The following is a 19,417-nucleotide window of genomic DNA, read 5'->3' on the forward strand; positions in this document are numbered from 1 at the left end:
GTGAATGAATGTAGTGTAAAGCGCTTTGGTCAAGTCTCCTAACTTGAATAAAAGCGCTATATAAGTACATTCCATTTACCATTCACCATATATATATATATATATATATATACACACAAATATACATATATATTTATTTATGTTTATAAAAAAAAGTAGCAACTCCTATCTCTTTAAAGCAATTCAGTTCGGTTCGGTTCAGTTCGATTCAAAAGGAAAGGAAAGGAAAGGAAAAGGTTTGTCTTTGTCAAACAAAGAAGATGTTCTTTGTCTCTGCCGGAGGTCAGGGAGACTCGGTGAAGGAAGCAGATATGGAGGAAGGAAGGAGATAAAAGAGGGAAGGAGGATGGGTAAATATTTTGGGAATACACATTCCATTATGTTTTACTCCGAATCCAACGAGTTCAACAGAGATCACTGAACCAAGAACTGGAGGAACCAACCAAATGTATCCACAGAGACCTCTGTGGTCTACAGTAATCTTATTTCTATAAACATCTCAGATGTTTATCAAAACTGAAACATGTACTCATAAACTAACTATGATGTAGGGCTAACAAGTCAGGAGTAAAAGCTCTTTAAACATATTCAACATCACTTTATCAGGACCTTTCTTAGAAGAAAAGCCCATTGCAGATGTTTTAGGAGCTTCCAGAATGAACTCAATTAGATGAAGGTAATTGCAGAATAAAAAATTGCTCATGATGACTTCTGTTTAGTTCTATTTACAATCTGTGTTGGAACTGGGAATGGCATTAACAGGAATGATAACAAAGCCAGTGTTTATTATTATAAAATGTTAGCAACACAAGCTAATAATAGCGTTCCCCTATTCATCATTATACACTGCAGCAACATGTTCCCTGTACGAGGTTGTTTAGTCATTTAAGTCTATGAAAGATTAGGAAAGATACTTTTTGCTTGCAGAGCAAATAAAATACTTTATGCTGCATTATGGAATTTTGCAGTTGAGGTTAGGGAGGAACCTCGTAGTTTTGTCATTTCTATTCTGATACCTAATGTCTTTTATATGAGTTCTTCCCAAATAAAGTTTAACAAATGTCTAAGGGTGGATTAATAGAGTGAAATGGTTGCTTATGGTGACAGATTGCTGCAAAGTAAGTAATCAACAGATTTTTTCCACTGTCGCAGCATGCATTCACAGCTTGAGGAATTGCTGCATGCTTCATTCTAAAACACAACTTTTGGTACAAGTGCTTCAACGTAAATGAGCCATGTTCAAAGTTGGTCTTAGAGGGTTTTGCAGGTTTTAGAGGTTTCCGTGCTTCAGCACAGCTAATTTCCATCAATAGTTGATTAACAGGCTTTTGCTGAATTGCAATCATCACAATGAGCTATTCTGAAGCAGGGAAGCATCTAAAACCTGCAGGACAGAGACTTTTGACAGAAGAAAAGTTAATACTTCAGTCAAAAATCTAACAATTCTGATAAATCAAAAACGTGATATGAAATGTAAATTGCATTAAAAAAAAACTTTTGTTTGTAATAACTATATAACCCCAAATGCATTATATATTCATTATGACACATTTGACTTCATCTGACGTTTTGTGTTTTGAATATGACCTACTTGGAGTGAATCTAAGTCAGTTTCAGATGGTCTGACTGGAAAGCATTGCATTGATTTGGTTATTATTTCTGGATATAACTGAAACTGTTGGTCTCTTAAAGCGCCTTGATGTCATGAGGTTTTTGTGAATTAGAGGCTGTGCAAATGAAGTGAACAGAATTCCTCTTTACTGGATAAGAAAACGTTTATCCAGCTCTTCTTTCTTATGAGACTAAAAAAACAAACCTGTCCATTTCTGGGTAGGTGAAACTTTTAGAACCGCTACATTATTGTATTTTAGGAGGAAGCAAAGAGATAATGACAGACAGAAAAAAACAAGTTTAAAGACCATGGTTCTAAGCTGATTATTCCAGACAATCGGTGGAACTTAGCAGATCAAACCATTTGCGCAGTTTCTGTATTTGTGCTGATCTGGAGCGCAGCTGTCCGTCTGAGCGCATCTTCCGTCACATCACCGCTTTTATAAAGAGAGGAGAAAAGTTTGATCGAGCAGATTTTCACTCACCTCTGGAGCGCTTTTCTCTCTCTGCTGGAGGAGTTTCTCCTTCTGGAGGTGTTAGAAGCTGGCTGTCAGGTACCGCTGTTTAACTTATCACCCGGTTCCCATTTTATTGCTGCAGTTAAATGTTGATAACTTTAGACTTCAAACTCTGCCACTTGCCACCCGGGCGGCGTGCCCGGTGTCGTCACTGTGACGTCGGCCATATGGTCACATGACAAGAAGTGTAAGCTATGGCACGTAAACAGTTTTACTACGCTGAGCACGAGGTCTGCGGGGCTGCCTATTGTTTGGTCCCCAGGAACAGCGGGGCCCCTCTGGGGCCTCATAAATCATGCTTCCTGGTGGGGCTCGTCTGTCAGATTAAATGTACCCTGTGATACCACCGACATTTAAGCATAATAGGCGGACATTTTCATCATTAAAAGAAAGGAAAGTTTGAAATACGGAAGAGGATTAGGGTCACTGAAAAAAAAAAAGTTAACAGATTTTTAATTTTTATGTCAGCTTAATATCTGAGAAAAAAGTAAGAATTCTGAGATTAAAGTCAGAATTCTGACCTTTTTTTCCTCAGATTTCAAACTTTAATCTCAGAATTCTTACTTTAATCTCAGAATTCTGACTTTAATCTCTGAAAAATACTGACTTTAATCTAAGAATTCTGACTGTAATCTCAGAATTCTTACTTTAATATCAGAATTCTGGCTTTTTTTCAGAATTCAGATTTTTTTCCTCAGAATTCTGACTTTAATCTCAGAATTCTGACTTTAATCTGAGAATTCTTATTTTAATCTCAAAATACTGACTTTAATCTCACAATTCTTACTATAATCCCAGAATTCTGATATTTTTTTTTTCAGAATTCTGAGTTTAATCTCAGAATTCGGACTGTAATCTCAGAATTCTGACTTAAATCTCAAAATTCCTACTTTTTTCAGAATTCTGACTTTAATTTTAGAATTCTGACTTTAATCGCAGACCATATTAAACTCAAATAAATTAAACTGAAAAATCAGTTAACGTTTTTATTTTTTCAGTGGCCCTAATCCTCTTCCGTATTGAAACCATCAAACTGTTTGTAGATTTTTTTTTTCACTTGGTAAATTTAGTTTTTGAAATAAATAAACTTACCAAAAAGCGTTTCATCTGTTGTTTATGACTGCACTTATGCAATAAAACTGATTATATGTTGTAATCTACAAATACTAAACAAGTTTTTATTCTTTTATTCAGCTCACAGAAAATAAAACAATTATGATTTAACTACTGAATAATACCAACAAAGATGTTGTTTTATAGCCTGCAAAATGGTCATATTATGGCCCTCAAAGGGCCCTCATGATGCTAACCAGACCATTTTCCAATAGATGGTTGCTTAAACACTAAAATGTTTGCTGTTCAATTTAACCCTTTCAAACCAATGGTATCATTTGATCCCTGACTTACATAATCAGACAAATGTAGTGAAAAGAAAACATATAAAAGATGATATAGAAATACACAATGTATTAGAATTGATGCAAATAAATCATGTCATTTAACGAATAAAAAATCTATATTGTTATTTCACTTATCAGAAAATTCAATGACAATTTTAACTTTGAAAAATTAGAATCTTTTGTCAATTATTTCATGGTTCAAGCTTTAAAGGGTTAATTTATTTATTTATCAAAGGGAAAGTGCATATTAAAAAACATTTTTGTCAAAATCCAAAAGTTGGTCAGAAGGCCATGTTTTTCTCCTGCAGTCCCTATAGACAGATGGTAAAAATCTCTGTAAAGGAAGAGAAGTAAAATTACATGCTTACATCAGATTATAACAATAGATTGCTTAAGCAAAAATGAGCTCCATAAAAACAGAAAAGATCAACAATTATACAATCATCCTAGACATGGACTTGTACACATACTCAAGCACAAACAAGGGAAGATGGCAAAAAAAAAGCCTTTTGTTTTCAGTTAGTGTCAACAGCTCTGATTGTCAATAAGTCATTTCTTTAACTGTATCTCAAATATGATGTAAGTTGAGGTTTCCAATTAATGTGGGGCAGAGGTCCCAATCAGTTGCAGCTCGAACAGAGGAGCTTACAAATGGAGGGGTAAAAGTGTGGTAGAAAAGAGGCACAATCAACAGATAACCGCAGCTTTGACTTGAATTATAAAGGGGTTAAGGAGCCACCACAGACACCACAAGGAAAATCCTTGAGAATTGCTGCAGAAATAAACTTCATACACAATTTACTATAGGGAGACAGAATATTCTCTGTAGTTTGCAAAATGCATACTTTAGTTACTCAGTGGTGGTCTGAAATGAATACTATTAGCTTGAAAAACCATGCTCCATTAAAAAAAATCTCTCTCGTTATCTATGACAGAGAAGTGCTTAATTTCAGCATTCATCTGATATCATCTGATATATCTTAATGAGAGAGTAGTTTGCTCTCTGCTCTCAGGTCACTATTAAGATATTCTTTTGCTTGACATTTTGCAGATATAAATCACATCACCTGAGTCAACTGCATTCAAGTTTTTAATCTGCCCTGCAATCAACAAACATCCTCCTTATAAGCTGAACCAGTCTGGCCACGGTGACCAGTTACCTCACTTCTTCTGACCTTTTTCGGGTATTCCAAACCATGGAGCCCTGGAGACAGCAAGCTTTATCTCTTGTCCCATGGTCATTTGTCTATGTAGGGAAACCTGATATGTTAACGTATAGAAGGGGTGGGGGAGAGGTAAAACAGCAGAATACAGGTTCAGTGGGTGGCTCTGCTGATAACAGGGGTGTTTGCATACTTACTAGACTGCAGGCTGCAAAGCAAATACTAAGATCTAAAATAAATACATTTCAAGCACAACATTTCACCATGTAGGCTTTTATACAAATCACCCACTTTACATCCACAACAATGATGCAGGGATCTCTCGTATTTTTAACAGCACTGATTTATTGAAACCCATGAATAACCGATGTTGAACAGCTGCACTTTACTTCGATTCATTAATCACATCAAGTCCGTACTATAGCAGCATACATACTACACACAGTATGTTAACAATGTTGACATTAAATGGGATTTATTTCAAGAGGTAAAATAAAGACAGAAATCATGTGAGTTTAAAGGTAAAACAGAATATGATCTTACAAAAAGCCTTTAGGGTTTTTTATGTTCTTTTCTGTATTTGGAAGCGGCAGAGGCTTTCAGTACCACTGTGGGTGGATTGAAATGATTTCTTTTGTAAATATGTTTGGGGGGAAAAAAACGATGTTGATTTGTTTAAACCAAAAATAATGAAAGTAAAACTTAAGCTTTCAAACTATCCCCAACATGCATTTTTTTTTTTAGTTATACAGATATATGAACTACAGTGCCTTTTACTAAATGATTTAACCTTTTGTTTTTTCTTATTTGTTGTTACAATCAAAAACTAATGTTTTGTATTGGGTTTTTACAGTATATTATAGACAAATACAAAGTAACACACATCTAAAGTGGAAGGGGGAAAAACAGGATTAGCTCAGGCTTTTGTTCTTAAAACAGGAAAACTGTGGCATTGCATTTGTATTTTGACACTTTTATGCTGATATCCCTTAACATCTAATGTCACCATTTCAGGACCTATTTGGTAAAGAGGTTCTACCTGAGTGTAACTCTTAAGACACTGTTCCATAGACACATGCGGTGGCTGCATTATGGTGTGGGAATGTTTGCCTTTAGCAGATACTGGGCAATTATCTGATCTGATCACTTATCTAAGACCAAGGATGGAGCAAAATATGGGGATTAAAGAAAACCATCGGATATCATGGTTATACTTTAGACATTTATACTTTCTTTAGATTTTCAATTGTAAAAAAAAAAAAGTTAAAACAATGCATCAGTTTTGGCACTTCAAATGATAGGTCTTGCTACTTGATCTATCAGGGAATTATCCTTATAAAATACAATAAAGTTTTTGGTTGTAATGAAGCAAAATGAAAAACACCTTTGTGAGAATCAGGGTAATATAAGCTTTACAAACATTCAATGTGTTAAACTGACATGTGCATAACTGCAGTTATTATTCCCAAAGGCTTTTGTGCATTTAGACAACATAAAACATTTCACTTTTTTTTAAATAATCACACTAATTCTCTTCTCAAAAGAAAGAACGGGAGAAAAGGTCATGTTTTATTTGATTAAGAGTCACCATAAAGCAATCGAATTACCAGCAGCCAAGTAATCAGATCAGAGTTGATCCAGGAGTGTTTCATTAGCATTGATAAAAGTGCAATCTACAATTACATGTTTAAACTTGGAGGCCCTTCTGTGTGGTGTAGACAGTAGTAATCTTGTTTTACAGCCCAGAAACATCAGAATCGAACAGCAGACAGAGCTCTTCTGTCCCTTTGTTGTCCAGTGTAATGTCATTTTGAGTACTGAGCAAAGGGAGAAGCTTCATTCACTTTGCCCTGGAGAGAAAACATGAAAGAAGTTCAAAGAATGCAAACCATTTCCCACCACAATAATGAAACATTTTTAGGACAGAGGTCTGCTAACAAACTTTATTTACTATAAGAGCTCCATGCTGTGGAAGGATTTTAAAAGCATAAGAGAGGGACACCTAACTCAAAGAAAAAAATCCTGATCCTCAAAGTATTATTTGATTAAAACATTGCTGTCCTTGGCATAGATATATTTATCCCGTGGTCAACTTGATATTTAGGGCTGATATTAGAGTTAGTTGATATTGAACAACACATGCATGTATTCTCTGATTCGTCATGGTATTAAACAGTCATGCCTTGAAATCATGTGAAGGGTATGATTGACCCTCCTTCCATTTGATCTCCATTGTCATTTTGTTTGATTTATTTATTAATGTTTCATTATTGTTTAAACTGAGACTGGTGTGATATTGTTATCACCGTTTCTTTCTTATCCTGTGAATGGAGGAAGAAAAATTGGCAGCACATTTAAAGCAGTGTTAAATTGATGGCAAGACAATGGTACTGGCCTTAGAAAACCCCTAGTAGTCAATATCTAGTATATCTGAACCAGAAATATTGGTAGATTCCCATAAATGTATTTTTTTAGGCTGTTGGTTTCATTCCAAACACACATCCATTTATTAGCCATCAGCAAGCTTGCAGGATAACTCTGTTTGCACACTGAAATAATTGGTAGCATTAGCCTTCTGGTAGAGTCCTTTGGGCTAAGGTCAGGGCTGTTCCAATGGTTTAATCCGGTATAGGGCAAGTTACTGTTTTCGATCACTTACCCCTTACAAACGGAGTCCCCCCCACCCCATCCAGCAGTGAGGTCTAGAAGCACAAGATCTATATCCAGCAATTCAGCAAAGATCCTGCTACATGGCTGTACATCTTATTTTGGCGTTTGACCAATTAGATGAGCCCTTGAATGATATATTACCTACTGTAAATTAAGCTGAAAAAAAGGTTAATGAGTTAGGGGAAAAAACGGTAAAAAGCTAATTGAAAACTTAAAAAGAAAAAAGTTAATAAGCCTAGTTAACAATTATATTTAGGTTTATAAACTAAAAAATTTAAGTGCCAGTATCAGCATTAATGCCTCTAAGATTATGTTGTAGCAAAAAAAACAATGTGTTTTGTTTTAATCTAAGAGTGTTTTTCATGAATTTCTTATAGAAGCAATTTTCTTATTTTTCTTAATATATTTCGGTAAGTTGAAGTTTCTTGTTATTACTTTGACATTAATTTTTGCCATCAAAATATCCATATTTTTTTTTTTTTATGTTACAAAGGTAATAAGGAATTGTCCTGAATTCCAATAACATTGTTGGCTTGAAATTTTGGTTTTCAAAGTATTTCACTGAGTGCCCTATAAAGGGTTATTAACTTGTTTGTCCATTTCAAATAAAATTATCCACACATTATACATCTATTTGGGAAAACCAATATATCTCCACGTTTCAGCAACCTGGGGGTTTATTTCAGAAGATGAAGAACTTGGAGGATATCCAATCCAATGTGCAGTGAACCAGTACCACTTTCATTTAGATAAGCCCACATTATGATGACGTCACCACCCTGCTTCACCGTCAGTACAGAGTTCTTTGGCCTCACGCTGACTCCTCATAAACCTTTATGTGCATTTGGGGTCATTTTTCTGTTAGGACATCCATTAGAACATCTGACCTAAAATGTTAAAACAAGATTAAATAAAACTGGTTATAATGATTTGATCTAGAAAAGTTTAGGAATCACTTAGGCTCGACTATGCAATGAACTGAAAGCTACCAAAAATCAGTGTCATTTATCACAACTTCTGGAGAAAGGTATGATGGTGAACTATTAAGCAATCAGGGGAAAGCATCATTAATTGTTATTCTAATACCGGTGGTAGAGGACAGGAATACACACACTAATGATTTATTCTTCTGAGAAATGTAGTTTCACAGCAACATTTTTAGTTTATTAAAATGTTTGTTCTGCCTGGTTGAATAATTAGGGCTCTGACTGGCTCAGTCAGAGTTTGACAGATAATCTATGGAAAAAGCTAAAGAAAAGGGTGATTAGCAGCCCCTTCAACATAAAAGCATGTCAACAGTTATACGAGTGCTTCAATCTAATGCCAATAAAGTTTTTTCCCCACATATTTTTGTAAAAGAGAACCATAGGCGGATCTACTGGGGTGGCATAGGGTGGCAAATGCACCCTAAATAACAGCTTGCCACCCCAGTTGGCGGTAGGGGTGGAAAGGCTTATAAATAATGGATAATTTGAGAATTATGACCACTAATTTCCAATGTCGGACTGCAGAAAATGCAGCATGAGATGACGCAAGAGCGACTGAGACTGATTTGTTTCGAAAACCGAATGGGGCAAAGTGAGGGATCCAGGGGTCATGGGGAGAGGAGACACGGGATGAAACAGATAAAAACTGATTAACTATCTATCGAGAAATTAACTCATAATGAAAGCACAATGTTGCTAGCACAGCTGAAATGCTGATTTTGATATGATAAAAATCAGGTTGCAGAACGTTATTTCTCTAACAATGATGTTAGTTAGGCCTGACGTCTCAGGCTCATAAAGACATACTTGTGGTCAACTATGACAGAAAAGAGACTATCAAGTTTGGTTGAACTCAAATCATTACGCAAAAAGGCATTGGATCTAAATAAATTTGTGAACCGTTTTGCTAAGCAACATGGAAATCGCCGCATTAAGCTGTTATAGTCATGTCAACTTTATGTTATGTTCTCTGGTGAGCCTTTACAGATCTATTACATTTTGTATTGGCACCTGAAAAAAACGGATATTTCCTATAATAAAACCAAAAGTGTAAAAAGTAAAGTTAAAAATGTGATACTGGTGTAAATCCTGCTTAATATGAAGCAGTGATGTTGTTTCTTTTTTTGTATATATAGTATGAAACTATCCAGAAATGACCTGTATGAACCTACTCACAACATTTTTTTTACTTTTTCAGAGTAAAAGCAAAATGTATTTTTATGTTGCTTCTTTTCAGATTGGTGGAGATTTTGATGTAACATACAGTACCTGCCTTTTTGTTGATTTGTTGATACAGCAGCTCTAATTACAGCATATTTACATGCATGAAATGTCCCTTTCATGATGCCTTAACTGCTGTATGTCAAGTTACTGAGGAACAAACGTGGTAAATGTGTGTTCAGAGTAAACAATACATAGATGTCCGATACCTTGTTTGGGTGCCTTGACCCATTTATTTCTACTGTGTAGTAATGCTCACTTTAGAACAGCTCAGTCCATAGATCTATGATGGGTAACTTTTTCTTTCTATAGTTTCTTCTTGTGCAAATGCTGCAAAGCTGCCTCTCCGACAATCAATATCTCACATCTGCGACTCAGCACCTGTGTCTTACCTTAATACCTTTCCTGTGATAATGCCCCTCTAGAAGTAGTGTTATTATTCTTCTATCTCCTATTAAGTTGTACGATGTATTTCTAATACTGTATGAACTGTTTCACATGAAACACTCTGTACAAACTATTCTCCCCAAACTGTGATAACTGTGATTAAATTCAGTGTAAACAAATGCCATCTGTTGCCACCCCTCAAAAATTCCTGCCCCCCTCTCGCCACCCCATAAATATTTTTCTAGATACGCCCCTGAATAGAACAGATTGTTTCCAACAAGTGTGTATGTAATTCAGTTTTTTAAACTACGCATTTTATTTCATTTTATTATCCCCTTTCAGTAGTATTTTAATCTGCCGGCTGTATGAATAACTTGAGGCTGAAGTTATTGACCATGATGAGTTCATGTAAACTTCCCACCACAGCAGCAGCTCTGTAAGATATTAAAGATTAGCTACATTATCAAAGGTTTCAACATCTTTGTCCTTATTTTCTCTTTTTAAGGCTTGTTCTGTCATTTATTAACTCATGGAGAAAACTTTCCATGCACAATTTGCAAAATCAGCTTTTTTGGTGTCACTTTGTTAGTTACGGTATATATTGTATATTGTGTTGCTCTCACTGTACCGGTCTAGAACAGGAAAGTGTTTCACAGCTGTATTAGGAAAATGTTTTACAGTCAGTCACATTACAATAAAGATTTGCAAACAGGGCTTTTTTATTAGAAACATTGTTGAAGATTAGTTCACATGATTTCTAAACAGTTTCAGTTTTAGTCCTATTAAGATAAATGCAAATATTCCATCTTATTTTTTTTAGGTTTCTGGTTAATGTTGCATAACACACTAACACTGTTTATTTTCACCATGGAAAAAAAAGTACTTAGTCCTGCATCTGAAATATATGACAAGAGGATACTGAAAGAGTCTAAATACATGCTGACAAACCAATAGGAGGTTGATAATCTATTTAAAAAAAAATTATAACAAGTCATAGGGTGCTCACCAGCCATTTTTAGGCTTAGACTTCCTGTTTGTGCAGAAGAGAGAGTAGCAACCCAGTGAGCTCAATGTTGAGGAGAAAAACAGAAACTAGAACACGGCTTCTATATTTTTTTTCCTCTAGTCAATCAAATGCATTCTAAATGTTGTTACTTTCAGCTATTTGTATGACAGTAAATATTTTTAGAGGTGCATATCTGTGTTTATTCTGCCTATGTGTACTCAGAAATATAGGTTATAACTGTTTTACAGCTTCCTTAAAACAATTGATTTCTTACTTACCAAGGGCACATCTTCCAACCTCTCAAAGCTGGGCCTCGATGATCTGACACATTTCACCATTATAACCACCAGCAAGAGGCCAAAGACCATGCAAAAGATGCAGATGACGGCCACAAGGCCAGGATTTGCTGCCCAGTTGTAATTGTCCTTGTTGTCTGAAAGAGCTGAGAGTCATCAAGCAAGAGGAAAAACTGTTACGATACCTCAAAAATGACGGGAGAATTATTTGCACAAACTAAATCATTCATTCCTGAACCTTATTGTGTTTAGTTAAAAAAAAAAAGGCAATAACTTAGGTGAAATGAGGTTTGATTTAAGACATGGAAAAAACATTGACTTATGTCTAAACATTTAAATGGGCTTAAAAACAATAATAAAACAGACCTGTTGATGCACTAATTCGATTTAAGAAGTTGAAAATGAACCAAAGAAAGATAGCACAGAGGAGCCTCTTTGTTTTCCTGTATTTTTTTAAAGTTCAATTTGCTTTAAGTTTTCAGCAGTACCATTGATATGCAGAGAATCAAAGATCTGAGTAACAAAAGGCCTGCTGAATGCTGCTCACATTTAAAAGTCAGCTTAATTTTTACATTTTTACAAGAGTCTCTAAATGTTTGGTCAATATCTACTAAAAGAGACAGCATTTGCTGCATAAAGCTAAAAAGGTCAGGATATTACTGAATTAACATAACTTTATATCTCTTCTTGCTTTTATCAGCTGTTTATTTAGTTTCCCACACAGGTTCTTATGAGCTGGCCCGAACCAAGGGGCTCCTTAGTTTGGTGGAAACCAGCTTCCATGTGGTTTACATGATTGCAGGATTTCCTTTTTTTTCTGCACAACAAAAGGTATTTTTTTGACAATAGCTGTAAAAAAATACCAGCTGTAAAATGGCTGATTTGTTACTGCTAACAATGCCACTCATTTGTATAGCTGAATTAATTTCAATAGCTCAGTCTTTCAGCATAACTCGGATCGTGGACAGTAGTCTGACCTGAAGTGGTTGTGTTTGTCGAGGTACCAGCTGTAACATTTAGAGTCGTTGATGGGACTTCCTGCTCCTCGGTTACAGTCTCATTGGATGTTTGGCTGGTCGTTGTGTTCAGAGGAGGGCTACTTGGACTGGTTTTCTCTGCTGTGGGTGTCTGTGGTGAAGTTAAAGAAGCTTCAGTGGTATTCTGTGTAGCTGTTTGATTCTGGGGTGTGACAGCGGTGGTTACTGCACTGGATGATGTTGTAAAGTTGAGAGTTGCATGTGAAGCAGTTGTGGTTATCAATTCACCTCCTGTAGTTTCAGGGACAGCTGTGGTTTCTGCAAGAGGGAAAAAACAGAAGACATTTAGAAGTGATCAGGATGAAGTCTGAGATGCTTTTATTTCCAGGACATCTGTCCAGTAGACAGCCTTGCTTATGAACATTTCACTTTCTGAAATGAGTGACAAGAACAATAGACTTACAGTATTCGCCTTTGACTTTTTTAGCATTACTCAACTTGTAGCCAAAGTTCTTGGTTCATGTCAAAATGCTGATAATTTGATCAAATAGTATTCTGATTATTAAACCCTTTATAGGGAGAGCACATCACTTGCATACCCCTTACAAATGCACCCCACCCCCCACCATCTCTCATTATGTCTGGAAACACAAAACATTTATAACCAGCCATTCAGCAAAGATACAGCTAGATGGCTGTACATCTTATTTTGGCGTTTGACCAATTAGATGAGCCCTTAAATGATAATATTACTTACTGTAAATTAAGTTGAAAAAAATAAACAAACTAACAAGTCAAGAAAAAAAGGTAAAAAGCTAATTGAAAAGTTAATAAGCCTAGCTAGCAATTATATTAAGGTTAATAAACTAAAAAGTATGACAGTATCAGCATTAATGCCTCTGAAGTTATGTTTTACCGCAAAAAATTACTTTCTTTTACTCTCAGTCATCCATTTTTTAAAGAAGCACTTTTGTTATTTTTCGTAATATAGCTACTTGGGCAAGTTGGTGTTTCTTGTTATTACATTGACATCAAAATATCCGTATTTTTTAATTGTTACAAGATGATGAGGTCTTTTCCTGGATTCCAATAACACTATTGACTTGAAATTTTGATTTTCAAAGTATTTCACTGAGTGCCCTATAAATGGATGCCTACTTTACTACAGTTAAAGTTTTGCTGCACAAAGCTAGAAGAAAGGTGAGGCATTTTATTTACAATAAGCAGCAGAGACTTTCCTCTCCTCCAGCTCCTCAGGGGAAGAGCCAGAGCTGTACCAAGTTCTGCTGAAAGACACAATCCCTTTAGCGCACCCTGAGCCGTCCACTGGGTCTCCTTCCAGTGGGATGTTTCTGGGACTGAGTGAGGCATTTCTAACAAATACCTGACCCACTTTAATTGTATATATTGATATTGTTCCTATGAAAACTAGTGGCTTTTATCCATCAGTAATACAACAGGAAATAAGGTGGGGAGAAAAGGGGAAGAAATGCAACTAATGAGCTAGAAATCATGAGACTAAAATCATGAGACTAGAAATCAAACTTTGGCAAACCTGAGTACAAAATCTACTTAAAGTTTCTGCAATACGTCTGACAGTTTGAATGTGATAATATCTCTATTTGAGATAAAGCACATTTTCCTCAAATAAAAACAGCTTTCTCTGGTTTCTAGAGTCTAAATATTATTAAAATAATTATTTTTCTTTACTGGTTGTCATCACCTCTGATTGGTTGATTAGAGGCAGGTGATAAGTCTTTTCTCCATAATGGAAGCAGCTGAGTGTTCTGGGATTTAATTGAGGAACACAAAAGAACCAACAACAGCAAATAATGGTTTTGTTCAACTGGGTTGGATTGAGGACTAGATTCAAGGTTGGACTTGAGAAAAGGTTTTTGCCCCTTTTGTTTATTTTCTCTGAGATGCAGGTGGAAAGAGTTTTTTTTTTTTTAAAGGAAATATATGTGAAATTGAGCATTTTTCTTACCATTTGTCGAAATACACAACAAAAGAGATAAATTAAGTATTAGGTTTTAAATACAGGGTTATGAAAATGGTTTATTTATAGGAAGGAACTAAAATAGGTTGAGAAATAAGAGGCCATCGAAGCAGAAGATGAGTTTAAAGCTTCAGATGAGATGCTTTGTCAAAGCCAGCATTAGGCAACATGGCTGCTGATGATATTCAAATTTCACAACAAATCAACAGATTCAGGCTGTTGATAAGGATTTTGTAACACATCTGAAAGCCCAGCTGTGAACCATGAGAAGAAAATTTGGTAGTTTTCCTCTTGGACGGACACACTTGGCATCTTATTCCTCTCATGTTCATTTTGTGTGAAATTACCAAAACTAACAGTGTCTCAGTGACAAAGCTGCTACACGAGAGCTCAACATAACTATTTCAATAGACAGCAACATTAACCTGTTGTGGTATTCACAAGTCACATCTTTAATTTTGTTCATACCTACATGGGAATCAGTCACCATCTATAAGAAGCTTTGATGAACGCTGGAAATTATTTATCAACAGTCCTGAACATGAACTGAATATGAAACCTTTCTGCTGACTGAGCCATGCTACCTCCAGCAAGCTGTCAGAACTTCTCTCTTCCTGTTTGCATACATTTGCATCTTTAACAGGACCTAGAAATAACACTCTGCCCCGGACATTCGACTTTAAAATTCAGCAGTCAGTTATTTGAAGTTTTTACTTACCACTGCAGATCGTCACCGTGACAAGGGTAAGCAGGAGAGTGAGGTACATCGCTGCAGGCATGTTGAGAGAGGAAGTGTCTGGCAGTCGGTCATATCAGTGACTTTCACGCACACACCCACAGGCTGCATCCTTGACAGCAGGATATGTTCAATGTCTGACGAAAAGCATTGCTCTAAACGCGAGCTGGCGCATATCAGATGCTCCAGGCTGGTCAAATATTTGAACAAAGTGGAGTGTGTTTATTTTGCTGCTGACAGCTTGGAGATCGGTTTTCACTTTGAGCCAGTTTTTACAGATTAAAGGGGCTTTGAGTATTTTTTTTTTTTTTACATTGTTCTTGCTTCAAGTTGGTTTTACTTCCTAGGTTTTTTTTTTTTTCTTCATTCCTGTAGTTTCCCGCCTGAGTTCTCATTACCAAACACACATCACCTGTTTATGAACGTTGTTTCATTTCCTGACCTCAGTATAGTTTTAGGGTTTCTTAAGTCACTAATAACAGATGTTTTCTGTTTTGTTTTTTTGCTCAGATTTGTTGCAGTTAGGTTGTTAAAATTCGGTGTTAAAAAAATTCAGTGTTTAAAATTCGGTGTTAAAAAAAAGGCAGATTCCAATGAGACTGTTTTTCTTCCATATGTTTCTGTCTGACCTAAATAAAGATGTTTATTTCCAAACCTTTTTTAAACACCAACATGCCTCATTAGCTAAAGGAAAAGTCACAAACAGGATAAATACCCACTGCTGAATATTACTATTACATCCATATTATACTAGTTTATTAGGATGCTTAAAGCTGGCAGCAGGGGCGTTCAAAATTCGGCCCTGGGGGCCACATGTGACTCCAAGATTGATTTTGTGCAGAGAATGATCCAAATGTTGCCGGCCACACAGATGCTTGACTGTAAATGGACCAAAATGTTTACAGAAAAACATAAAATCTTCCTACAATAAAAGAAATACCTTTTAAAAACCAAGTGATTTGTATGTTCTTTCATTTCACAGTGACTACGCATTCGTCTATCCACTGACTTTTTGCTTAAAAATTATACATTTGTACACCTACATATGTTATATCTATAAAAATAAAAACACACAAAGCATTTTAAGATCCTGTCTTTATTAATAAGAATAGCTACAGTTTGTGTTTATATTTTTCAATCAAGCCCAAAATAATCTGCAAACTGGATGCCTTTCTTTTAATAAGATAAATGTATAATGATTTACTGATCTCTTTCTGGTACTTTGATCAAAAACAGCATGCCTCGGTTAATATAGTGTTGAGCAGGTCTAATATCAATAAATGCTTGAGATTTTAGTCTTAAAAATAATTATGTATTATTCTGGCCTGCAGGAGTTTGGCCCATCTGACAGAAAGTTTAGACATCGTTAGTTGACCGCTAAATAAAAACCCAAAATTAAGTTTCTCAGGAAACTAGAATATTGCATTGAAAGAAATAGTTTTTAATACTATAATATCAGCCTGCTGAAATGCATACTTATGTACTATTCCTTACATATAGGGTTAAATGATGAATTCAATATTATTCGAAATGAGGCTGTAACAGCTAAATGTGGAGAAAATGCAGCCCTGTGAAAATGCGCGGTGTTTGGATACAACATTTTATGACCGTTTGTAATAACCCTTCTTCTCCTTAAGGAGTTTGTCAAGGACCGTTGAACTGTCAGGTTCCCTTGATTCCCAATAATAATGATTAGATCTCCAAAGCTTTTATTGCACGCTTCAAATTTTCTGAAGTCAAATTTTAAGAGTTATTAACACTCAAAAGCAGTAAGGCATAGCCAAAATCATCTGAAATAATTGATACATCATCTATAAAGTTTAGGGTTTCTTAAACCTTATAGGGATCAATTTACCCCAGTTCATCATAACGCTAAAGTTCCCTGAATGGCTTCCCAGATTTACACAAAGCCTTATAACTGAGGAATTACTGCAACTTAAAATAAATGAAAACCATTCTGCGTTATAATTGACAGATGTTGGACATAAGCTTTTGCTTTAGTTGACCTTTTACTTTTCATGTTCAGGTCCCGCAGCCGTGGACACGTATTTCTAACATTCTTCATTTGTAAGCAGAACATGATGATAAAATTCAGACAAATTTAGGGAATTAAAAGTTTATTGTTTATGTTTAAATAGTTCCAGGGTACAACAGGAATTTTACACAAGAATAGATTTTTTCCTTATCTTTGTACAAGACTCATCAATTTTTAAACGTCATCTACAATGACTTTATCGATTTCTGTCTTTAATCAGCTTTCTGAACAGCACCGTATCTGATTACAAATGCATGAGAAAACAAATAATTTTGTGTAGGTTTTTAGAAATACATTTAGGTACTGAAAATAATTATTTTTCCTCCATTATTAAATCAATACACATCTACTGAAAACATAATAATTTATTGGTGAAAACATTCTCTTTTTTTCAGGAGCTGAGCTGAAAACACACTCAAATATTTTCCCCCTGAGGATTTAAGGTTATATCCACAGTTTATTTGTCCATCATATTAGACTTAACTATAACAAAGACTGATGAAGAATCATTCAGCAGTAATAATTAGGGATAAACAGATTATCTGGCACAATGAGGTGTAGTACTGGGCCACATATTAAGGCAAAGGTTCACACAGATTAACATGATATGAAAAACCGTTTCATAACGGTTCTGATTCTTCTATTAAAAAAAAATCCAACATAAACAGGGTGTACCACATCAGCTTAAAGCTTTCAAGTTTAAACAACTTTCCACTCAATCACAAAAATCGGATAAGCAGGATTTTAACACTTTAAAGTGCAGCGGCCAAGGGCAGTGAAACTGCTTTTGTCCCTGAATGTTCCAAAAGGAGTGAACATCTTTCACGAGAAATAAAAAAGAGGGACCTTAAAGTTTTTCAGAGCTTCTACACCTCAGTTTAAGAAACATACATCTTCTCAGACAGATGGACACGGGATCACAGCGCTCTTCAAGAGGAGGAAGTCTGAAAATATCAAGTACTGTTCTGTATTTGATAACCATCACAGCTAATGAAGATCCCTACGTTTTTTCCTTCAGAGGTTTGGGAGATGTGAGCTCTTTCTGCTGTGAATCCACAGAGCTGCTGTCAGATGTAGGTTCAGATTGCTGGCTTTCATCCTGTGCAGCACATGAAAAACAAAAGGCATCCATCAACATCAGCAACGTGATAAAATAACTGCAGGAGTCAATATGAACTGCTTGAGTAAAACATTAGAATAACTGCAAATTCATGCCAGCAAAGCTATTTCTGTATTTGAGCTGCTGTCACACTGATGATTACATATTTCTGCATGAAACTAGCCTTAATCATTTAAGCAGAGCCCTTAGCAAACGAGAAAATGCAGTTAATTCCTGATTAATAGAAATAAAATCATTTTCCTATATTTACTCTGTTTAATAAAACCATAAAGATTTTTTGGTGTGCTGGGAGGATTAAAAAAGGCAGCCAGAGTCCAAAGGAACTATTGACAAAAAATAATTACAAAAAGAAAAAGTAAAACGTTTGACTTGGAGGGGAAAAAAGGACACTTACTCTGTGTTTCAGATATGAGAGGTAGGTGTCCCACCCTAATGTGATAAAATTGATGTATACAACACGGAATTTGGGCGATAGAAAGTAGAAGTTGATCGTCTGAGCGGCGGGCCAAACGCACCAATCCACCTGTCAGAAAGTGAACAGAACAGCGAAAACTATCAGATGAACAGAGCAAAAACCATAAAGGAGACAAAAGGAGAGAGAAATCCGATCATGGCACAATCAAAACAAAGCAGATCGAGTTGTATTTGCTCTGTAAAGTATAGCTGGCAGGCGAACAGCAAAGATTTGTGTATATTAGGGCTGCAACTAACAATTATTTTGCAAATGAATTAATAAGTTGTTTATTTTTGTTCGATTAATCTATTAATAATCGGATAACCAAAGGTTACTTAAAGCAAACTTTAAAAAAAATTAAACTAGGTGAAACTAAAACTTTTCCACTTGAGTTCTGAATAGAGCATATTGACAGATGGAAAATAATTTTTTAAACTAAAAGGAAAAAGAATAAAAAAAAATTTAAACACTCGGGATAAAAACACCTCAAAAAAAAGGCCCCTCTCACAGCCCCGCGCACATTAGAGACTCTACACACCACAGAAAAAGAAAAAGAGAACAAAAAAAGAGGACAAGAATATCAAAAAAACAGAAAAAACAAGAAAAACAAAAAAAAGTGTCACACCAAAAGTATAAAAGACACAAGAGAAAAAAAAATGATAGAGAAAAAAAAAGTTTAAAAATCAAACAAAACAAATAAAAGGAAAAAAAAAAAAAACATATATAGGAAAAACACCTGTGAAAAAAGATTTTTTTAACATTTGGCAAAAAAAAAAAATAGATATAGATAGCAGCAGTTCAGTTATTAACTAGCCTTTCCATCATTTTTACTACTAAT

General features: G+C 35.4%; 2 protein-coding genes across 4 annotated transcripts in view; both read right to left on the reverse strand.

The window, feature by feature from the left end:
- Nucleotides 1–4,984: 4,984 nt before the first annotated feature.
- LOC107088257 (integumentary mucin A.1-like) lies at nucleotides 4,985–15,110 on the reverse strand. 2 transcript variants are annotated; one of them, XM_015380303.1, is made up of 4 exons: nucleotides 14,953–15,110; nucleotides 12,236–12,553; nucleotides 11,241–11,404; nucleotides 4,985–6,542 (listed from the first exon to the last, which is right to left on the reverse strand). In XM_015380303.1, the coding sequence occupies exons 1-4, from the start codon at nucleotides 15,011–15,013 to the stop codon at nucleotides 6,498–6,500; spliced, it is 588 nt and encodes a 195-aa protein (XP_015235789.1). In that variant the 5' UTR covers nucleotides 15,014–15,110; the 3' UTR covers nucleotides 4,985–6,497. The 2 variants fall into 2 exon arrangements, with proteins under 2 accessions (XP_015235789.1, XP_015235790.1); XM_015380304.1 differs by having other exon boundaries at nucleotides 12,236–12,544; nucleotides 14,953–15,106.
- Nucleotides 15,111–17,078: 1,968 nt separating this feature from the next.
- mpv17l2 (MPV17 mitochondrial membrane protein-like 2) overlaps nucleotides 17,079–19,417 on the reverse strand; it is an 11,448-nt gene continuing 9,109 nt past the window's right edge. For both annotated transcript variants that reach the window (XM_015380296.1, XM_015380297.1), the window contains exons 5-6: nucleotides 18,520–18,648; nucleotides 17,079–18,104 (exon numbers count right to left, since the gene is read on the reverse strand). In XM_015380296.1, coding sequence (XP_015235782.1) covers nucleotides 18,006–18,104; nucleotides 18,520–18,648 — 228 coding nt within the window. In that variant the 3' untranslated portion in view covers nucleotides 17,079–18,005. The remainder of the gene's footprint in view (nucleotides 18,105–18,519; nucleotides 18,649–19,417) is intronic.

Source organism: Cyprinodon variegatus, unplaced genomic scaffold (assembly GCF_000732505.1).
Source record: "Cyprinodon variegatus isolate N-32 unplaced genomic scaffold, C_variegatus-1.0 Scaffold211, whole genome shotgun sequence".
NCBI classification, from domain to species: Eukaryota; Metazoa; Chordata; class Actinopteri; order Cyprinodontiformes; family Cyprinodontidae; genus Cyprinodon; species Cyprinodon variegatus.

What these genes read in the sequence shown, in the direction of transcription:
- LOC107088257 (XM_015380303.1), bottom strand. Translation starts at nt 15,013, where the DNA reads ATGCCTGCAGCGATGTACCTCACTCTCCTGCTTACCCTTGTCACGGTG. An exon ending in CACGGTGACGATCTGCAGTG is followed by an intron (nt 12,554 to 14,952) that starts GTAAGTAAAAAC and finishes TCCCTCTTGCAG; the next exon opens with AAACCACAGCTGTCCCTGAA. An exon ending in GGTTGGAAGATGTGCCCTTG is followed by an intron (nt 6,543 to 11,240) that starts GTAAGTAAGAAA and finishes TTTTCTCTCCAG; the next exon opens with GGCAAAGTGAATGAAGCTTC.